At 43.4% G+C, this 19,442-nt stretch overlaps 1 protein-coding gene across 1 annotated transcript in view; it reads left to right on the top strand.

Annotated features, from left to right (window-relative positions):
• The first annotated feature begins 3,261 nt into the window (after window positions 1-3,261).
• Window positions 3,262-19,442, top strand: part of ZCCHC14 (zinc finger CCHC-type containing 14) — a 56,354-nt gene continuing 40,173 nt past the window's right edge. The window contains exons 1-2 of the mRNA XM_054389790.1: window positions 3,262-3,825; window positions 18,467-18,590. Coding sequence (XP_054245765.1) covers window positions 3,262-3,825; window positions 18,467-18,590 — 688 coding nt within the window. The remainder of the gene's footprint in view (window positions 3,826-18,466; window positions 18,591-19,442) is intronic.

Here is a 19,442-nt window from a genome sequence, read left to right as displayed (position 1 = left end):
TCTGGCATCAAAGACAAACAATTTCTGCTCTGGCCATAAACCACAGCAGCAAAATTCACATTCAAGCTTTCATTTGGGCTAAGGCATAGATCTAGTTCCCAATCAGAAAAGTTTAAACTTTCACCTTGCTACTGGCCAGGCAATCACCAGACTTTGATCACAGTGTAGTGTGTTCACAATGAATTAACGCTGGGATAAAGACACCACTATAAGCAGAAAAGCCACCAAAGAACTCAGTGTCCTTATGCCTGCTGGCTGGCCCATGCTGCAATTCAATGCAAACCTTTCCTAAGGGACTGAGAGCACTTCCTCTGTTCTCCACATATCCCTTCCTCTAATGGACAATACTGGGCATGGCAGGAAAAGGAAGCACATATGGTTTGCACTCAATGACGGATCGCTGCATGGAAAGGACACAGAGAGGCTGTGGGATTTTCAAGGACCCTCTCACAGCAGGAGTCTGCAGCACAGAAGCAGGGTTGTGTAGCTTTACAATATATGACATTATGCAACCCAGTAAGAGTCCTTTGGCTGCTTACTCTTGCATTTCACTTCGATAAATGCAGTTGATAGTCCACAGTCTTCCACAGGGAAATAAAAAAGGATAAACTACCAGCATTTGGAATTTTTGTGGTGCAGCAGTCCGTCTTTGCAAGGTGTATAATAAGATTTCCAATAAACCCTCACCCAGAGGAATAAGCATTTTTCTCCTAAGTGATACCAACACAAGTGTTCACAAAACTCATGTGACAGAAAGCAGCCCACATTTGGGGATCCTCTGCATCCCGTAAAGATCAGCTCCAGGCAAAATGCAATTGTGCTTCTGAAAACATCACTGTTAGCTCTTTTGTGTAGCTGTGTCACAGGAATATTGCAGTTACTAAAATAAAACACTAGGTTCATCTTCAGAGAATATTACAATCATATAAAAGTCAAGTCTGGACTCATCATGCCTAGAACTGCATTTCAAAAAGTTGTTCCTGGCCTGCTCCACTTGAAGATCTCTACCCATGTCATTTATTCAGCTGATGACCAGTCTTTCTGCTGGGTTACAAGCAAGACACAGCCAAAGCCCATGGAAGAACAGGACAAAAAAAAAAAAAAGTATCTGTTTCTAGGTTGCTTTAGAGTGCAACCCTCTGAAGACAATAAAGCTACTTCAAAATGTGCATTGCTGCATCGCTGTCAGACAGAATCCTGGTTTAGAAAGGAGAGTCAGAACTGGGGGGCGGGGGGAAGATTTACTGTTTTAAGAGGTATTTTGTGTCTCTTTTGTTTCCATGCTGTATTTAATGACAAATCTGAAATCAGCTGCCAATTTGGCTTTGACTGCAGAGTGTGGCTTGGTTTGGCCAGACCATGCAGGCAAATGCTGGTGCCAAAAGCTTTATCGAGATTTTGGCATCATGTACCCAGGAGGAGTTCATGCCATGATGCACCCTCTGCTCCATCCTGAAGGCTCTTTGCCATCCTAGAACAACAGCTAACGAAAGCAGGTATGGTAGCCATTCCCTCTTCTACTCTGTAAAGCTCCTAATGGCTGAAATGAGGATGCTTTCAACAGGAAAGTCAGGGAGAAAGGTATACATTGGAGGCAGCAAGAGTGTGTCCAGAGAAGGACAATAAAGCTGGTGAAGGGTCTAGAGCACCGGTTTTGTGAGGAGCAGCAGAGGGACCTGGAGCTGTTCAACCTGGAAAAAATGAGGCTCAGGAGAGATCATCTGGCTCTCTAAAACTCCATGAAAAGAGACTGGAGCCAGGTGGAAGTTCATCTCTTCTCCCAAGAAACAGCACAGGAAGAAATAGGCTCAAGTTGTGCCAGGAGAGGCTTAGGTTGGGTATTAAGAGAAATTTCTCCCCTGTAAGGGTTGTCAAGACCTGGAAAAGTCTGTCCAGGGCAGTGGTGGACTCCCCATCCCTGGAGGGACTGAAAAGCCATGCAGATACGGTGCTTAGGGACACGGTTTAGTGGTGACCACTGGGTTAACAGTTGGACTCAATGATCTGCAAGACCTCTTCCAATCAAAGCAATTCCATCATTCTCCAAGAGCACGGGCAGCACTCTTTGAGTCAGTGCACCCAAATGCAGCTACCACGGGAGACAGAATGAAGCTGGTCAGAAATGCTTTAGGAAGTCAGTCAAGGTAGTGCTTCAAGGTACCTCTCCAAGCTGGAAAGGGCCAACCTCTGCCCTCCTGTGGGTGGACAGGAGCCCCAGCCCCAAATTAGCCCCCAAAGCTCCTCTGCGGGCTCATCCTGAAACAAGGTTCTGCCCAGGAAGGGTAGCTGTCACTGCCTCAGGCCTGATACCTACGGCAGTGACACCACCGCGACCACCCTTTAGCCTATCACCCCCCTCCCACCCCTGCGACCGACCGAGGAGCGCACACAAAAGGCGCCTGTTCCCGCCCCTCTCCGATTTAACCGCCGTCTCCACCAATCAACTCCAGGGGAGGGACTAAGGGGGGCTTAAAGCTGGCGATTGACAAGCCCCCTCCATCCTGCGAGGAAAAGGCGGGTGGAGCGTGTCGGTAGCCAATCTCCAGGAGCGCGTAGATGGTTCGGCCAATCAGCAGGACAGTGGGCGGGGCCCGCCGCTGGGTCAGGCCGGGCGTGAAGCCCCTCCGCCGCTCCTTCTCGCTCTCTCTCTGCCTCCTGCTCTTCTCCCGGCTGCGACTTCTCACTGCGGGATCCCTCCGCCGCGGACCGGCGTTGGGCGCTCGCGGTGTTGTCCTCCTCCGCCTGCTCGCTGCCTTCCAGCGAGGGATTATTTCCCGCGGTTGTGGTGGCTCCGCTGGGGCGGCTCCGGTTGCGGCAGCGCGGCCCAGCGCGGCGGGACGGGCTTGCGCGGAGGATGGAGGTAGCTGACGGCTGGCTGAGAGAAGGAGCCGCCCCGTGAGGGAGGACGCGGGAACGCAGAGGCCTGCTCGGGGCCGCCGGGCCCTGCCGGGCGGGGACCCCGCGGCCAGGCCGCGCCTCCGCCGTTCGGGCCTGTTCCCTCGGCGCCGTCGGCGACCACCTTCGGGGAGCTCCGGCTCGGCCCTGCCCGCCGCCGGGAGCTGCCCCCCGCGCTCCTCGCCGCCGGGCCCCCTCGCCCCCCGGGGGGCGGGTTTGCCGGGGGGGCGGGAGCGCGGAGGGGGCCGCTTAGGGGGTGTTGGGGCGCCGGCCTTGAGGGCCCCCTCCGGGGCGCTGCCGCCCGCCCTTGCCGGCGCTGCCCCCCCCAGGGTTTGCTCCCTCCGGCCCGGGGGTAGGCGAAGCACCATGGTGGAGAAGCGGTGCCCGCGGTTGCAGCGGGACGGCGTGTACCGCTGGTTCTCCGAGCTGCCTTCCCCGCAGCGTGTGGAGTTCCTGTGCGGCCTCCTGGACCTCTGCATCCCGCTGGAGCTGCGCTTCCTAGGAGCCTGCCTGGAGGACTTGGCCCGCAAGGACTATCACTCTCTGCGCGACTCCGAAATCAAGGCCAACAACCCCGCCGACCTGGGGAGCCTCACCAACCTGACGGACGAGGTGGTACGCAGCAAACTTTTGGTGTCTCTCGCCCTGCTTGGCTCTGCCCACCGAGAGGCAGCCGGGGTCCTCTTCCGTACGCTCACCCACATCGATTCTGTCATTAACAACTATGGGCTACAACTCAATGAGGGCCGCACAGGGGATGAGTTCCTGTTGCTCTTCACTATGGCATCCAACCACCCTGCTTTCAGCTTCCATCAGAAACAGGTGCTCAGGCAAGAGCTCACCCAGATACAGAATATCATGGCCAGCACCAGCAAGAATCCTAGCACCTCTACCCTCAACACCGTGGCAACCTATCCTGGCTGCCATAAGGTGGGTATCCTGCTTTTGAACACCATCATGGCACTGCAGCAGGGCAAGGGGTTGTCTCCTCAATTCTGATTTGAAACCTTTCGTTTTAGTACAGGCATTGTTTGGTTGATGATGAGGATGGTCAACTAAGGACAGAAAGAGGGGGATGCAAGGAGTTTTTGGGAGCTCATGTCATTTAAATGAGAAGGGGTTCACAGTCTGATAAACAGGCAGCCCTATAAACCTTAACTGATTACTTCTGGCAGTGCATCTGCTGAGGGGACAGACATGCCAGTTGCAGTGATTTAGGAGGGGAGACACATGTAGTATCTAGATTCAGGAACAAACATCTGTTTAACAGTTTCACTGAAAGAAGCTGGAAAGGAAGATGAGCTTTGGGAGTAGCTGTCCAGTGGCAAAAGCATCCCAGTGATTCTGAGTTGTTTAAACCCATGTGACAGCAAACGCGTTTGAGTTTCTGATACTAAACTTAAAGAAACGTTGCCTGTCACCTTGTATCTCTTGGGTATTTATCTGGGTGGCAAGTGGTTCACCGTCATTAACTTGCTGTTCCTTCATTCATATGCCAGCAATGAAGCTAGACAGTAGCGTTTTCAGAGGAGCTGTCAGTAATTAGATACGTTACTGCCTGCTTAAGTGCTCTTAGCCTGCTGCAAATGAGGGAGTCCGACTGTCTTCTGGACTGAATTGAACCTGCTTTAAAGTTCAAACTAAGTACCAGCTAAGTGGGTGGATGTGATCAGTTAACAGGCTGTAGCTTTGAAGAGTGAGGATTCGGTCAGGAAATAATCTTACCTTCTCTTGGGGGTGATGATGTACACCTAAAAGCTGTGAAAATCCCTCTTTTTGGAGTAGAATCCTAAACAGAGCTGTTTCTGAGGGCTGAGCACAGATTCCACGAAGAGCGTTGGGTTTCAGACCGAGAGAAATCTATGCTTGGTCGTCTTCAGAATGCAAATTTCCTTCCGCTTTTGGTTTCTTTGAATACCGCTGCTGTAAAATTCAGATGAGCGTTATTAAACTTTATCTTTGTCTTAATCTTCCCTTCCTATGTCTTTAAACAGTGCTTATTCCTGATACTTTAAGTGGAAAGAACAGGCTATGGGAACACCTCTTCATTCACTTCAAACCTCTGTGAATAAAATATATATGGAAAGAATATTTCACACAAAGTAGAAGGCTATAATTAAAACCAGAAAAAGCTTCCTTGCAGACAGTTAACTGCTTGCAACTTCCCTTATTCAAAAGATACACAGGCCTTTGGTTGGAAAGGAAAGACTGTAAATGATACACAAGTTGTCTCAAAATAAAGTGAGAAAAAAAAAAACCCAAACAAACATGGGGAATAGCATTTTTAGAGAATGCTTTCAGAGCTTCCCAAGTAGTGCATGATTTCTGTAGCTGAAAAACTCTAGCACTATTCATGTCAACCTAAGATGGATGGAGAATCCATCCTAGCATTTTTCTTGCCAGCACTAAGGACTGTCATTGATGGTTGTTTTTTTTTCTTTCCTTCTGAACTCATTGAAGGGTTGTCTCTTTAAAAATATGCTTATTTTTGTTGTTGAGACATTGGTGTTGAAGAAAACTGGTCCCTAACAGAAAAGAGGGAACAAAACAGGTGTACTTTGCTTTCACAGTGTCTGGAAGATGCATTTTGTTTGAACAGATGAGAATTTCCTTCCCCAATGTTGATAGCTGGGTAGTTTCTTTTCCCACTTTTAGAAGAAGCATTTGGCTTAACAGGAGTTGGATGAAGGGAATGGGGGTGGAAAAAAAAGTTGTCTTTCTCCATTCAGCACTGTTTATGCACAAATAAATTCCAATGTGGTGGACTTAGCTCTTGTGATGTTACCAAGTTGTGTAGTGACAACACTTGTGTTGTAACATCTCCTAGGGAAAAAAAAACAATGTGTCAAGAGAAAGTTAGCTGCACTGGGCTACTGCCTGCCAAGAGTCCTGTACTCTCCATCCTCTTTGAAACTGGAAGAGTTTCTTCCTCAGTGTAAGCACTTTCTTGTCACTTTTGTTGCTTTGCTACACCTGGAGCTAAGCTGAACTGGTACTGGAGGTCAGTTCTGTGTTGTGTGAATGCTGTTTCTCAGTTGTAGAATCATAGTATCTTTCTGATTGGAAAAGATTTTTAAGATCATTGCGTCCAACCATTATCTAAATCTGGTGCTAAACAACTTCATTCAGCATCACGTCTCTGACGTTTAAACACCTCCAGGGATGGACATTCAACCACTTCCCTAGAGAGCCTGTTCCAGTGATTGAGAACCCTTTCAGTCAAGAAGTTTCTTTTAAGATCCAATCTAAACCTCCCCTGGTGCAACTTGAAGCTATTTCCTCTTGTCCTAATACTTCTTTCTTGGGAGAAGACCAACCTGGCTCCAACCACCTTTCAGGTAGTTGTGGAGAGCCAGATGGTCTCTCAGCCTCCTTTTTTCCAGTTGTCTCAGCTGCTCCTCACAAGATGTGTTCTTGAGGACAAGTCTCTAGACCTGTCAAGTGCAAACCTCTTTGAGCCCATCCTTGGAAAATGAGCTGGAGAAATGCTCACCATTTGAGGTCCCAAGAAACTTTTGGAAGCTGGGGGTGATAAATAATGGTAAGCAAGTAGAGAGCTCTTTGGGAGCAGGGCTAGTTATTCTTCAGTGTTTGTCTTGTGCTGAGTGTGGGGACAGGGATTAATACTTGTGGGATTTCCTGATTGTGTAGGCAAAGATCTGTTACGATTCCTGATGATACACATTTAATTTGTTTGTTCAGGGAGCTGCAATGAAAAGGTTGAGCACTGCTTTGTTCTCTGTGCAGAAACAAATGAAAGTGTTGCGACTGCTTGCTTGGTTCTGCTAAAATATGACCCAACTTAGTATTAGCTCCCTTTTTTCCAGGTGATCAGAGTTTGCAATCTTCTTTCCAGCCCTTTTCTCTCATGTCTTACAACAAAGTCATTTAAAATTAAGTTGGGTCTTATACTGAAGAGACAAAACAGTTGATAGAAAATTGCTGTACGCATTTCCTGATTCTTCAGGTTGCTCTGGGGTAGATGAACGTTTCAAGTTGCTTGGTGATGCAAGCCAGTGCTTTCTGCTCTTATCTCACTGTCTGCTGCTGTTGCTGATTACAACGAGACTCAAAACAGCTGCCCATAACTTTCTGCTGTAATTTGTGCTTTTCAAGATTGTTCTTGGATTTTGAGTTAACTTTACAGGGAAAGGTGGCTGTGGCTGGCTTGAAGTAGGTCAGTAATTATCAGGTTCATGCTTTCTACTTGATACAAAATGAACACTAGGTTTCCTTGCCCTGAGCAGGGAGAATGCTGCCCTCTCCACAGCATGCTATTGCTTTGGGCTCTGTAAAGATAATTTCTGCCCCTTGTCTTGACCTGTATTTGCTTCTGGCTTTGGTGCCAACACTTGCAGGGCTTGAGCTGTGGATTCTTCAAACGTTTTAGTGGTAGGCAATGAAATCCAAGATGATTTATATGGTTTTGAAACAATTATTTTCAAATATTTTCAAATAATTATTTTCAAATTGTTTTCAAACAAAGCCCAGACAGATCTAAAGAATCAGGTGTTTAAAGTTAATCCCAGGGACAGAAGTTTTTAATGGGCTTATTTTTAAATGGAAGTGATGCAACTGACTTTTCAGGCTGGTTTTGCATTTTAAGATGCCTATTCAGCTGTCCTCCTTTGCCACAAAGGAAAGAGAATGATGTTCTGGCCAGCACTTAGAGCCTGGCATCTGAAAGCTCATTTCAATGCAGATGTGTAGTGCTTAAAGCTGCAAACCTGCTGCTCTCTTTGTAGAGGAGGGGAAGCTGGAAGCATCAGGGCACATGAAAACCAGCAGCCAAACGTCTCCTGCTGTGCGTGTTTGCATCCGGGTGCTTTGATAGGCAAACTGCCTCTGCTGAATTTATGACCCACAGAGAAGGGAGAGATGTCTCAAAACCGTTTCCCAGAATGCTGAACCACTCATTCAGGCTTCTCTTGTGTATGACTTGTGAGAGCAAGCCTATTTTTTGCTGTGGAGGGGAACTTAATGGTTTTAGTCATTCTTTGTTGCTTTGAGGCTGTAGTGATGCTGTCCTTACAAAACCCCTTAGGCATGTGTCTCGTAGATAATGGCATAGCAGGACCTGCTTTGATACTGGAATTCATCCTGACATAATATGAATCTGCAAGGACTAAACTTTGGCTTAAGAAGTCTATATGCATTGGTAACACTGAAGGTGTAACTTTTTTCCCCTCTACTGGAGTGCTGTGACCACATCTGGGCTCCCCAGTTCAAGACAGACAAGGAATTTCTGGAGAGAGTCTAGTGGAGGCTACAAAGATGCTGAGGGGACTGGAGCACCTGTGAGGCGGAAAGGCTGAGAGACCTGAGATTGCTTATCCTTGCAGAAGAGCAGCCTGATGAGGGATATTCTCAATGCTCAGCAAGAGCTAAAGGGTGGGGGTCAAGAGGATGGGGTTAGAGTATTCTCAGTGGTGCTCAGAAACAGGACAAGGGGGCAGTGGGTAAAAACAGGAGCACAGAAGCCTAAGCAGGAGTTAAGAATCTGTCACTTTGGACTATTTCTTGGAGTTTTGTCTACTCATTGAGATAGTTCTGTAAAAACTGAAATAAGATAAGATTTGGCACCTTATCTCTGCTAGCTGGCTAGTGAGCCTGTCAGAGGCATAATCTGGTGGTGGCTTCAGCTGCAGAACCAGAGTCATAAATAGTAGGTCTGACTACAATTTGTTTGCAGCTGAAAGGAAGTAAGTCAGTGACACTGTAGTTGTGTCTGTTTCAGGTTGGGATCTTGTGAATGGGAGAGAGGGCTCTTGCCTACTCAGCTTCCAAATACTGCACCCATGGCTATTTCAAGTTTATAGCCTAAGATGCTAATTTTCACCAGTGCTAATTCTGTAGGCTCATCTAAAACTTAGAAAGAACTAAAGTTTATGTACTGGGAGCTGTGTAGGGCTAGTATTCTAAGGGGTCCTTCTTAAATACCTTCACCTTTCTATACTGTTCCTTACAAGTGATTGATGCTCCATATTCCATCTTCAGAAAGTTTTATTTATCATGGAATGATGAGTTGAAAACTATTACTTAAACTTCTTCACTGAAAGGGTTCTCCAACACTGGAACAGGCTTCCCCAGGATACTAGTTGAATCCCTGTCCCTGGAGGTGTTTAAAAGATAGAGATGTGATGCTGGAACATGGTTTAGCACCAGACTTGTAGCACCAGACTTGGTAGAGTTAGGAAATGGTTGGACTCAAGGATCTTAAAGGTCCTTTCCAACTGAAGCACTTCTATGACTCTGTTAATGCTGGGTTGAAACTGAGTCCTGACAGAGCAAGCAACCTAGCTATTAAGTGATCTGTTAGCTGCCTTTATGGCTTTTCTGCTGATTTGTGGGGATAGAATAAATCAGCCTATTTTTTAGCCTCCTTAGCTCCCTGAAAGTATTTCATAGCTGTAGTAGCTGACTGTGTTAATAGCAGTTGCTAGCTAAGATTAGAGATATTTGTGCACTGCTAGCAGTAGCTGCTATCTCAGGAATTAACTCATTTTCTAAACCACATGAAACTAACCTGGGGAGCTGTAAGGGCAGGTCTTGTAACTTCCAGCTGGTGACGTGTGCCATTCTTTGCATCTCCTTTTAGAGTTCTGAGTACTTCAGGTAACAGAGATTACACACAGTTCTTGATCTGCCAGTTAAATTTGAGGCTTCCATGTCTGGCTCATTTCTTGCTAGTATTCCTGTTTGAAAGTAGTTGTGGCTGATAATTCAGTCTCAACCCTACAATATTTTTCAGAAACCAGCTTAGTGTGAAGAAATTCTTCCCCATGAGGGTGGTGAGGTTGCCCAGAGAAGTTGTGGAGGCTCTAAGCCTGGAAGTGTCCAAAATGAGGTTGGATGGGGCCTTGAGCAAGCTGGTCTAATAGGAGGTGTCCCTGCTCATGATGGGGAGCTTGAAACTAGATCTTTAAGGTACTTTCCAACTCAGACCCATTCTATGATTCTATATAAAGGAATCCTTGAAGACAATGGTCTAGTGTAGTAACTGTTAACTGACACCAAATTCATATTGCCTCAGCATGTTACCTGATGAATTTAAGAACCTAACTCAGTTTGCTTGGGCGATGGACTGTACATCCTAACATCAGGGGCAGAGTAGCCAAAAACTGTTGAGCTAATGATGATGATTTTTCCATGAACTGTTTTCCCAGTTTTTGTGCAGGCTGAATGAAGTTTCTGTTTTAGCAGTGTGTTCACTTTTAACTTAACTCTCCTTTTTTTTTTTTTTTTTCTGGGTGCTAATCACCTTGTAACTATTAGTTATCAGTTAAGCAGCACTGAAGCAGGCCTCATCTCTTCTAGAATAAGAATACCTATTGTAAGGTGTTGGGCATTTTGACCTGTACCAGGGTTGAAACTGGTTTAATTGCATCAATGTACAAGCTGTATGGAGATCCTGCCTGGAGAGACAGAGCCAGCAGTAGTTAACCACACCTAACAAGCATTGCAGTGTCTAACTTCAAAGGGACTGAACAGCATCCTTGTTTGGAAGTGTTTAACCATTTGGTTTAGTTTTTTTTCATATTTGAGTTGCTAAAGCTCATGGTTTAGCTGGGTATATTAGGTACAGAACTGCCTCTTTCTGGTGGAGCTCTGATCTTCTGTGGACCTCAGTGCTGCAGTATCTGTGACACCTCCAAGTGTGCTTTGGTCAAGGGGCATGTTTACTTATCTTCTGTATTCAAATACGGCAATGTCCGTTTTACTATGAGCATTGAGTGCTTTTTCCCCTAAGAAAAGGGGGGGTAGGCAAATTTAGCAATGTTCTTAAGAACATCGCTAAGAGTTTCTTTGAATACACAGAATCTTATTATAGAAACACTCCATCTAATTCATCTGTTGAAATGAGGGCCATTGTCATGCTTAAGATGGAATTTGACTTCACTCTTCAGCAAAACAATTGAAGCAATTTGATTTTGTTTCCCTATTGAGATCTGAAATGGGTATTAAGCCTAGCAAAGAGATGTTGATATGGTCTGGATCTGTATTTCTTTGTATGGGTTTTCTAACAAGCAAACATCTGCATTCCTCTTTCTTGCCTCATGCTCAAATAGTATTTTTTCCTTTGGTTTTGTTATAATTATCCACTAATAAGCTTTGGAAGGGATGAAGTTTCTAACAGGTATTCTGGCCAATGCAGGGCTTCAGGATTTCTGTAAATAGCTGAAGTGATCCAGAAATAATCAGATCAATTACTTAAGAGTAAGATCTTAACTTTAATTAAAGACCTGCCAAGTCATGGTGGTAAATAGTGAAAGTGAACATTTTTTGTGCATATTATGAGTTGTTTTGCAGTGTTGCTGTTTTTCCACAGTAAGTTTTATCACACTTAAGTGGATAGTGAGGAGGGGAAGGTGGGAGAAATGAATTTGTGACTTGTCAGATAATCTGTCAACTGTCTTATGTGAATTGTTGCAGAAGAGGCTGGCAATGAACTGTTCCACCAGAAAAAGGCTTTTGGTGTCATTGCTTGCATTATACCTCATCAGGTTCTAGACTTGCTTCTTTTGACTTTTTATCTCCTGGATGTCCATACTGGCCCTGTGGGGGCAACTTCCTGTCCATATAGAATCACAGAATTGTAGAATCCTTTTCTCAAGGTTCAACAACCCAAATTCCCTCAGCTGCTTCTCACAAGACTTGTGCTCTAGACCCTTCACTAGCTTTGTTCTTCTCTAGACTTGCTCCATTGCCCCAATGTTCTTGAAGTGAGGGCCCAAAACTGAACCTAGTATTTGAGGTGTGGCAACTGAGTACATCAGTGCAGTGGTATCTCTTTCAAGATCTGGTTATATGCAGTTACCTGTTTCAATTTTGAGGTATTTTTAATGATTGGTCTGTAGACTTCAGGCTTGATTTCCTTTTTGGTTTGAAGGAAAATTAAAATATTTGTCTTGTCATCTGTCTTTTTGGAAATATGCCTGATGTACCAGAAATGTCTTGAATTAACAGTGTCAGTGAGCTATTTGCACTTGCAGCCTGACCAGTAAGCTGTAATAAGATGTGGAAGATCAGGCAGATGAAAGTCTGTTTTGTAACAGTGTATTAATATTTTTCTTTTGTTTTCGTTTTGCTGCCTTTAATAGAGTTCTTCCCTTTAGAGTTCATAATCAGGATATCTTTTCAACAGGAAATCCCACGTATTCTGCCTGTTGGCAGCTCACTTGGTTAACTGTTGGAGGCTGGTGGTAGGAAACATTGGGCTGGCTAATATTAAATAATTCTGTTCTCTTTGCAGAAAGCCTCATTTACAGAGTGAGTGCACATCTTTGCATCAACTGGAGTTGCCAGGTGTTTTCAGATGCTTCTTTTGACTGTCTTGAGTGGCAACCACTCTGCACAGTGTAATTAAAGTCCAGTTACTCTATAGTATATTTATGTTCCTAGTATTCACAAAGTCAATTCTTTAAGCTAAGGAGTTTTTAGTCTAGGAAGTACTCAATTTATAATGGAGCCTTGTAGCAGGTGTGTGATTGTCCTGTAGCATTTAAGTACTACATGCCTCATTTCATTCCAGTAATAGCCTCACGGGACAAAAGCATCTGATTTATTATCCCATTTCACTGTGAATTGCCTTTTCACCCTTTGTGTTCAAAGATGGATGCCTTTTCACCCACTTCCTATGGGAATAGGTGTTGGACCTTATGTAGCTGTTGAGAAACCTCTTGGTTGGTGCTGACATCTTTTTTTTGGTAGATTCTGGCTGTTGGAACTGTGAATTTCTAGCACAAACCAAACGCTTCAAGCTGCATTTGGACTGGGATGTGAAGCAACTAAATGTTGGGCAGATTTAAGTGTTGGATGTTGTTGAGGCTTTTACTAGGTATATGAAAAGTTTGGTGTGTTCGCAAGTGTTTCTTAAGCTTCCTTAAACTTCCTGTGGAAAAGACCAAACCTTCAAAAGGATTAGTTTTTAATGTTGTTCCACCAGTATAAGAACAGGCAGGTATTCATATACAGAAGTAAATGCAAAACTGGTGCTTGAGGCCATGGTTTCACAAGCAGCTGGGCAAACTAATGGCTTCTTGCTACTAAGAGGAAAGTGTTTGCTCAGTCTTGTTCTTCCTGCTTTTGTAATTGAACAGATTTTGAATTTCAGGTCCTTGCTCTTGTTTCAGGCTCAGACTCAGCCCACTGGACAATCTCATGTGTTGGCAGACTGGTGTCAGAGAGTCAGCAGTGTTTTGTTTTCAAATTATTTGGGAATCTGAGTTATAGCCCTGTATTGGGAAATAGCAGCTTATCTGCCTCAGCTTGCAAGGGCTGCATGCTTGCCATCAAGCTTCTGCTAAAGCATTTTTGCAAACAGGATTGCACTGTGCTAAAGACCTTGGTGTTAACCTCAAAATAAGCTGCTGTTAATACTCACTAATATGAAACTGGCAGGAGTGAATGAAGTTGACTGGTTTGTCCCTGCCCAGACTTCCTTACTCAGTTCCTGTCAGCACTCTTACATGTTATCATAGAATGATTTTGTTTGGAGGGGACCTTAAAGATCATCCAGTTCTACCCTCATGTCATGGACAGGACCACCTCCTACTAGACCAACTTGCTCAAGGCACCATCCAACCTAGCTTTGAATGCTTCCAGGCTTGAACCTTCCACAACTTCTCTGGGTGACCTGTTCCAGTGTCTTACCACCCTCCTGGGGAAAAAATTTTCCTAATGGCTAATATAAATTCAGCTTCTTCCAGTGTGAGGCCATCAACCCTTGTCTTGGCCCTACATGCCTTTGTGAAAAGCATGTGTTCTTATCTGCCTCAAGCATAGAGGTCAGCTTATGATAAGGAAAAACCTTTTTTAATGGAGGCTCCCTATACTGGCAGAAACATTTATCTGTGGGACATTCCCTGGCTGCATTTGAACCTCATGTGAAAAGGTTTTCACTGTATGATCAGTGGGGGAATGTGTTTGTGAATGGGAGAACTCATTTGTGTAGCTTTGGCTGCCACCCTGGTACTTTCTTGTACCTTCACTTCTGTATAATGCAGCAGCTAAATCTCATACCTAACTAGGTGTACAAATCAATATTTTGTTCCCTGAGATTCTATATCATTATTTCCTTAGATTTTTGAGTCATGTTACCCTTTGGGTAGTAAAATCTGTTGATTTTTAGTGTTGGCTTCACTTCAAACTAAGTCAGCAAATACTTCACTAATAAACCATGTATTTTTGCTGTTCTGTTTAGGTAATTTCAAGAGGAACATAAAATTGCTGTTTTGGTAAAATTCTTGCCACTGTTAGTTCAATTTCTCTCAGTCCTGTTATTTTTATGAAACATTCTGCTATATTAAGTATTAGACATCATCCTGGGGAGCAAAGCTAATAGTTACTGAATGTGTCTTCACAGATTGACCATTTTCCATGTTTTGGGTAGTGGCAGAGCTGCTAAAAGAGAAACACACCTGCTTGCTCCTGGTGATTTTGTTGTGTGGGGTTTTTTTTAGTGGTGGTTGTTTTGTTCTGGTTTTTTTTGATGGATCAAGAGTTTCGCAGAGCTTCCTAGAATTCTTTTTGCTGTTCCAAGATCTATGCCTGTTAGTACATTTCTGATCCTGCAAAGAAATCCCTTCACTCTGCTGAAAAAAAAGGGTCTTGTTTGCTGGCAGGTGAAAAGGGGAAAATGTGCTAATGACTAAAATTCTAGCAGTGACTCCTGATACTGTGACATGTCTGTCTTTGACCCCTGACTCAAAGCATTCTTCTCTTCCTGGTTGACTTCTGGGGTTGAAAGCCTTTGGGGTGGCATTTCATAATCCCTCTGCCTAGCTGTTGTTGGGAAGAATGAGCTTTTTGTTCCCCAACATCAGTTTTGGTACTGTCTTTATAATTCTGTGAAGCACAGAAGAATTCAGACTCAGCCTCAGTCATTAGATAATGATGGATTGTCTTTTATTTTCAGTTATGGCTACTACTTTAACTGGAAATTCAAGAGACAAGGTAGGTTTTAATCTGGAAAACAAGAAGCTCATCTGTGAGCCAGATGCTTTCCTGTTGGAGGGAGCAGACTCAACGTAAGAGTTGAGTAGAAATAGCTTAAGAATCTCTTCTGTACTCATGTCAGTGGAGCATTTCCTTAGTCATGGAATAAGCCTACAGGCTGTTTTGTTAAACCTTTTTATGAATAATCTAATGAACCTATGGGTAGGTGAAAAGGTTTTCCTTTTCCCTGGCCCTCTACTGAGTGTTGTGTTCAGGGTAAGATGAGGCGCATTGGAGAATATTTCTGTCACTCTTAACTCTGAGTTGCTGCTGTATTTGATTAGTCTGCATGGACTGCTCCTGCTGATGTTCTCAAGTAACTTCAGTTGAAAAACCCAGAGTCTCCTGTTTGGATGTTTGATGCTGTGTACTCTCTTAGACCTTGAGTGAGTCATGAATTTTTCTGCATTTATAAAATGTCACTCCTGTGGCTTGTGATAGGCTGAACACTTCTAATTTCTGTTATCCAGCTTATCCACCTTTACTGGAGACTCTTACTGCTTTAGGACTCTTACTGCTTACTTTTTAGGAAACAAGCCTTTCACTGTTCTTGAACAGCAGATGCTTATTCTTTAATGGCATTTTAGCTTTCCTTAGAGGTGTTGCTCCTCTTAGAAGGCCCAAAGCAATTAGCTCAGGACTTCTCAATCTTCTCACTGGAATGCCATGTTCTTCATTCAGAATCGAGTGACTGCTTAGTAGTTACTTTTGCTGAGCCCAAACCAGGGAGTACAGCCATGTTCAGGTATGGGAAGCATTCCTCCCAGAACTTAACCTGACACTGAATTTCTACAGCTGAACTTTGACAAGTCCTTCCTAGGCATCTCCTCCTAAGCTTTTGCCACTGTGTCTCCCAGTATCTCCTGCAGTTCATAGCTGATGGGTTATTGTTCCTCTGTTTTGCTTGGCCTGAAATTAAACCAGAAAGACTGTTACTATTTTGGAACTAAAAAAAACTTGATTTGCAAAACATTTTTTCCATTACTTTTCCTTTCTCTAAACAAATCTAAATCTTTGCAGTATTTGGTATGGTTAAACCAATCCAGTATTGTTTGCAGTATTGGGTATGGAAAAAAATAACATTTAAAATGTGAAATTGAAGCTTTAAGGAGTCTGACTGGTTCTAACACCAGTCCCCTCACTGACGAAGTGTTCCATTTGGAAATAATCAGAGCTTTGTGATTTTTTTTTTTTTTTCCCCTAGGCCAATTTCAAATGGCTCTGCTTTGATGTGTGGCTGAATCAGATTGTGTGAGCTCACTCAGTGCAGACATATGGGCTAAATTAATCTTTACCAAGTATAGAAAAATCAAATCTTTGTGGAAAAAAAATGGATATTGAGTAAACAAAATGCAAGTGTTAAACTGCACGCAATGCTTCTTGTAAAGTTAGTGGAGAGAAGGGAATAGAGCAGAGGCAATGTTTTGTGACAAACTGGAGTTGAAAGCTTCTTCTGAAGCCATGTGGCTATTTTCTTACTTGGTTTCAAGTACTATAAGTGTTTTTCTTACTTCTAAGTACTCTTCAGTGTTTTTATTTGATTGTTTTGAATATTTGGAACCTGGTTTTTGAGGATAACATCATCTTGCCTGAATCTAATTTTCTCTTTGCTCTGTTACTCAGTCTCTCTTCTGACATCTCCCATTGCCAAGAGGATGATGGTGTCATTGCTCAGTCTGCTGGAACTTCCTCTCAGCAGCAATCCACTGGAGTGAGAGTTTAATGAGCTCCAGGAGAGAGACATGTGAGAGCAGCTTTGGTGAAGGCTGGCTTTGGCAAGGAGATCTAAACTATTCCCCACTTTCCCCCCAAGTTTGAAGTTTAATGACTAGTCCTTTTCTAGTAAAACTTTGACATGGGGTTTTTATTCTTGGTGGAAAGCTGTGCTGGAATGGTAAACTTTATTTTTTTAAATCAAAAAGTCAACTAAGAGTGCTGAAAAGGAAAGCAGGTACTTGTAATCCTGCTTTCTTCTGACACTCATCTGTCTTTCTGGATTGATTTCTTTGCTACCTATCAACTTTTTGCAGATGTCAAGTATATACCAAGTCTTTCACTTGTCCTACTGCCTTAAATCTATAAACATCAATCTTAAAATGGAGCTTACAATAGGTAATTGTACAGAGTAGGGATGTGCTATTTTTGGCTTGTATTGTGTGTTCTGATTGTCAATAAGTCTAGTGGCAGGGTGAGCAAAGGATTGTTTTAAGTGTAAATTTTCCTAACTCATGGCACTGTCCCAAGTAATCAGGGTCTAAGTGAGCTTTTTACCTTATGGGGACTTGTAGTGGCTGGTATGGGTTACCATAAATAAAGGATGACTGTTTTTGTCATGTGGAGATGCATGTTTTTCTCCTGTGATTTGTGAAAAGCTAAAATTCATCTTAAATTCTAATTAGAACTCTCCATACCAGGATTTCAGGTGGATCCAAAATGTGGTGATTGAAGTAATGCACTAGTTGAGCATGAGTGCTTCTGTTAGCCTTAACTACCTCTTTAAAGCACACTTTCCTCTTTAACATACTTAGACCCTTGTGTTCAGTGCTGCTAGTGTAACACTTCACCCACTTTTCCTTCTCATTACCTACAAAACAAGCAATCTCCTTGTTTGAAGAAGGCCTTAGATGTTGCACTACAAAGAACAGATGGTTTTATGCTGCTACATGATGGTGAATGCTCTTGTGGACAGCAGCTGAAGTGGGCAGTGTTCAGTTCTGTCTTTTCTAATATATTAGGTTTGTTTCTGTAGTTTTAAGTAGTGGTGAGAATGTTGTGCTGAATGCAGTTGAGAAGGTACATGGAAGGCTGTGAAATCTCTTCAGACGATGCAGCTTTGTGCTTGGGCATTGGTAGTGTGTAATTTTTTCATTGAAATAGGTTCATGTCATCAGGCTTTGAAAAGGAAAGACAGGGAAATAAGGGGGTTTGGGTTTTGGGGGGGATTGTTTGTTTTGGTGCATTGTTTTTGTTTGTTTTAATTGTAATTCATGCCTTGTAATGTGTGGAAATACTTTGGAAATGTCTTGAGTCTGCCTGTGCATGGATGGTTTCATACCATCAGGCTGGAAAAGCTGTTTTAAGATTGAGTCCAACCATTAATGCAACACCTCTAAACCATGGTAACCACTGCCAAACCATGGTCCTCAACACCACATCTGCAGATCTTTTAAATACCTCCAGATAAGTGACAGAACGTGAAAACGATATTTTCCAAGAGCCCCTTTTGCATTTTCCCAGTTAAGAACAGCAGCAAGGAAAGGTTTTAAGGGTCTTGGAATATCTCTGTGACTGACTGCTGTGTGACTATTGTTTAAACAAGAATTATACTTTTAAGTAGCTTTATAGATTAGCCAAGATAATCTAGATTTGTGAATAGCTGCTGACTAAAACAACTTCCCTGAACTGTTAATTGTGGAGTATCAATAGTAACACCCCTGGGTTTTAAAGGAAGCAAGTGTCTCCAAAATGCCTTCAGCATGGTTCCTGTTCTCTCTGGAGGAAGGTGTGAAATTTTGTGCATTCCCTTAGTTTATTTTACTGGATTTTGGTATGGTGTGTTTTTTTTTTTTTGCAGGTCACTCCAAGGTCTGAGACCCCCATCAACAGCGTCAGTAACAGTTTGGAAAATGTACTCCATACATCAACACATTCCATTGAGGAGTCATTACCCAAGAGGCCTTCAGGGAAACACTCCAAAGGTGTGTCCTGTTCTGCATGCCTGTTTCCAGAGGGGCAACAAACTCATATCTCTTGATGGTGATTAGTGTTAGTTTAATTGTGACTGGAGATTGGAAGTTCATTTACTTCTGGGATAGTGTATCAGTGAAAAATGGTCATCGAGGGACAAGTGTGCTTATCCTTCTCATGAGAAATGAGCAGGAAGATTCCTTCTGAGTTGAAATACTGGCTTAGCTCTCATGAAATATTACATTCTCTAAGACTGAGTATCTCTGACACTACACCTCACATCCTTGTAGTAGCAGGCTATTTCTTGGATGAAGCATATGGTGCTGAGTGTTGCTTTACTGGGGAGAAGAGAAGGCATTTCAACCAGCAGTCAGGCTTCCACTTCCACCTTTCTCTTGGTTCCAAAAAATGTGTGAGTAAGAAGCTGAAGGAAGAGGAGTGGAGGATAGAGGGAGCTTCCACCATTCTCATCACACATGCATGTTGTCACAAAATAAGGCTTTATTTTTGTACTGCTATGTTGCATGCTGACCTGGGTGAAAACTGGGCTTAGCAAATTTGGGTTAATGAGTATGCATTCCATTTCCACACTCCAGGCTAAGATTACAACTATTAAAATGTCTAGGTTAAAATGTGACTAACAATATTCTTGTTTAATGTGTATAAAAAGCACTGTTAAGTGAGGAAAGTCTTTGAACTGTGAGCTGCTGTTTTTGTAGAACAGCTTTTGTGAGCTCTTTGTGGCCTTAATAAAAATAGCTCTGTAGGGCAAAACTAATGTGGGGGAAATACACCATCACATTAACAACACTAGTGAAATGCCTTCAGATGTCATTAAAAGTACTGTCCTGGACCATAGAAAT

The sequence above is a fragment of the Indicator indicator genome, chromosome 19 (genome assembly GCF_027791375.1).
Source record: "Indicator indicator isolate 239-I01 chromosome 19, UM_Iind_1.1, whole genome shotgun sequence".
Taxonomy (NCBI): domain Eukaryota; kingdom Metazoa; phylum Chordata; class Aves; order Piciformes; family Indicatoridae; genus Indicator; species Indicator indicator.
This window is presented reverse-complemented; position numbering and strand designations above follow the sequence as displayed.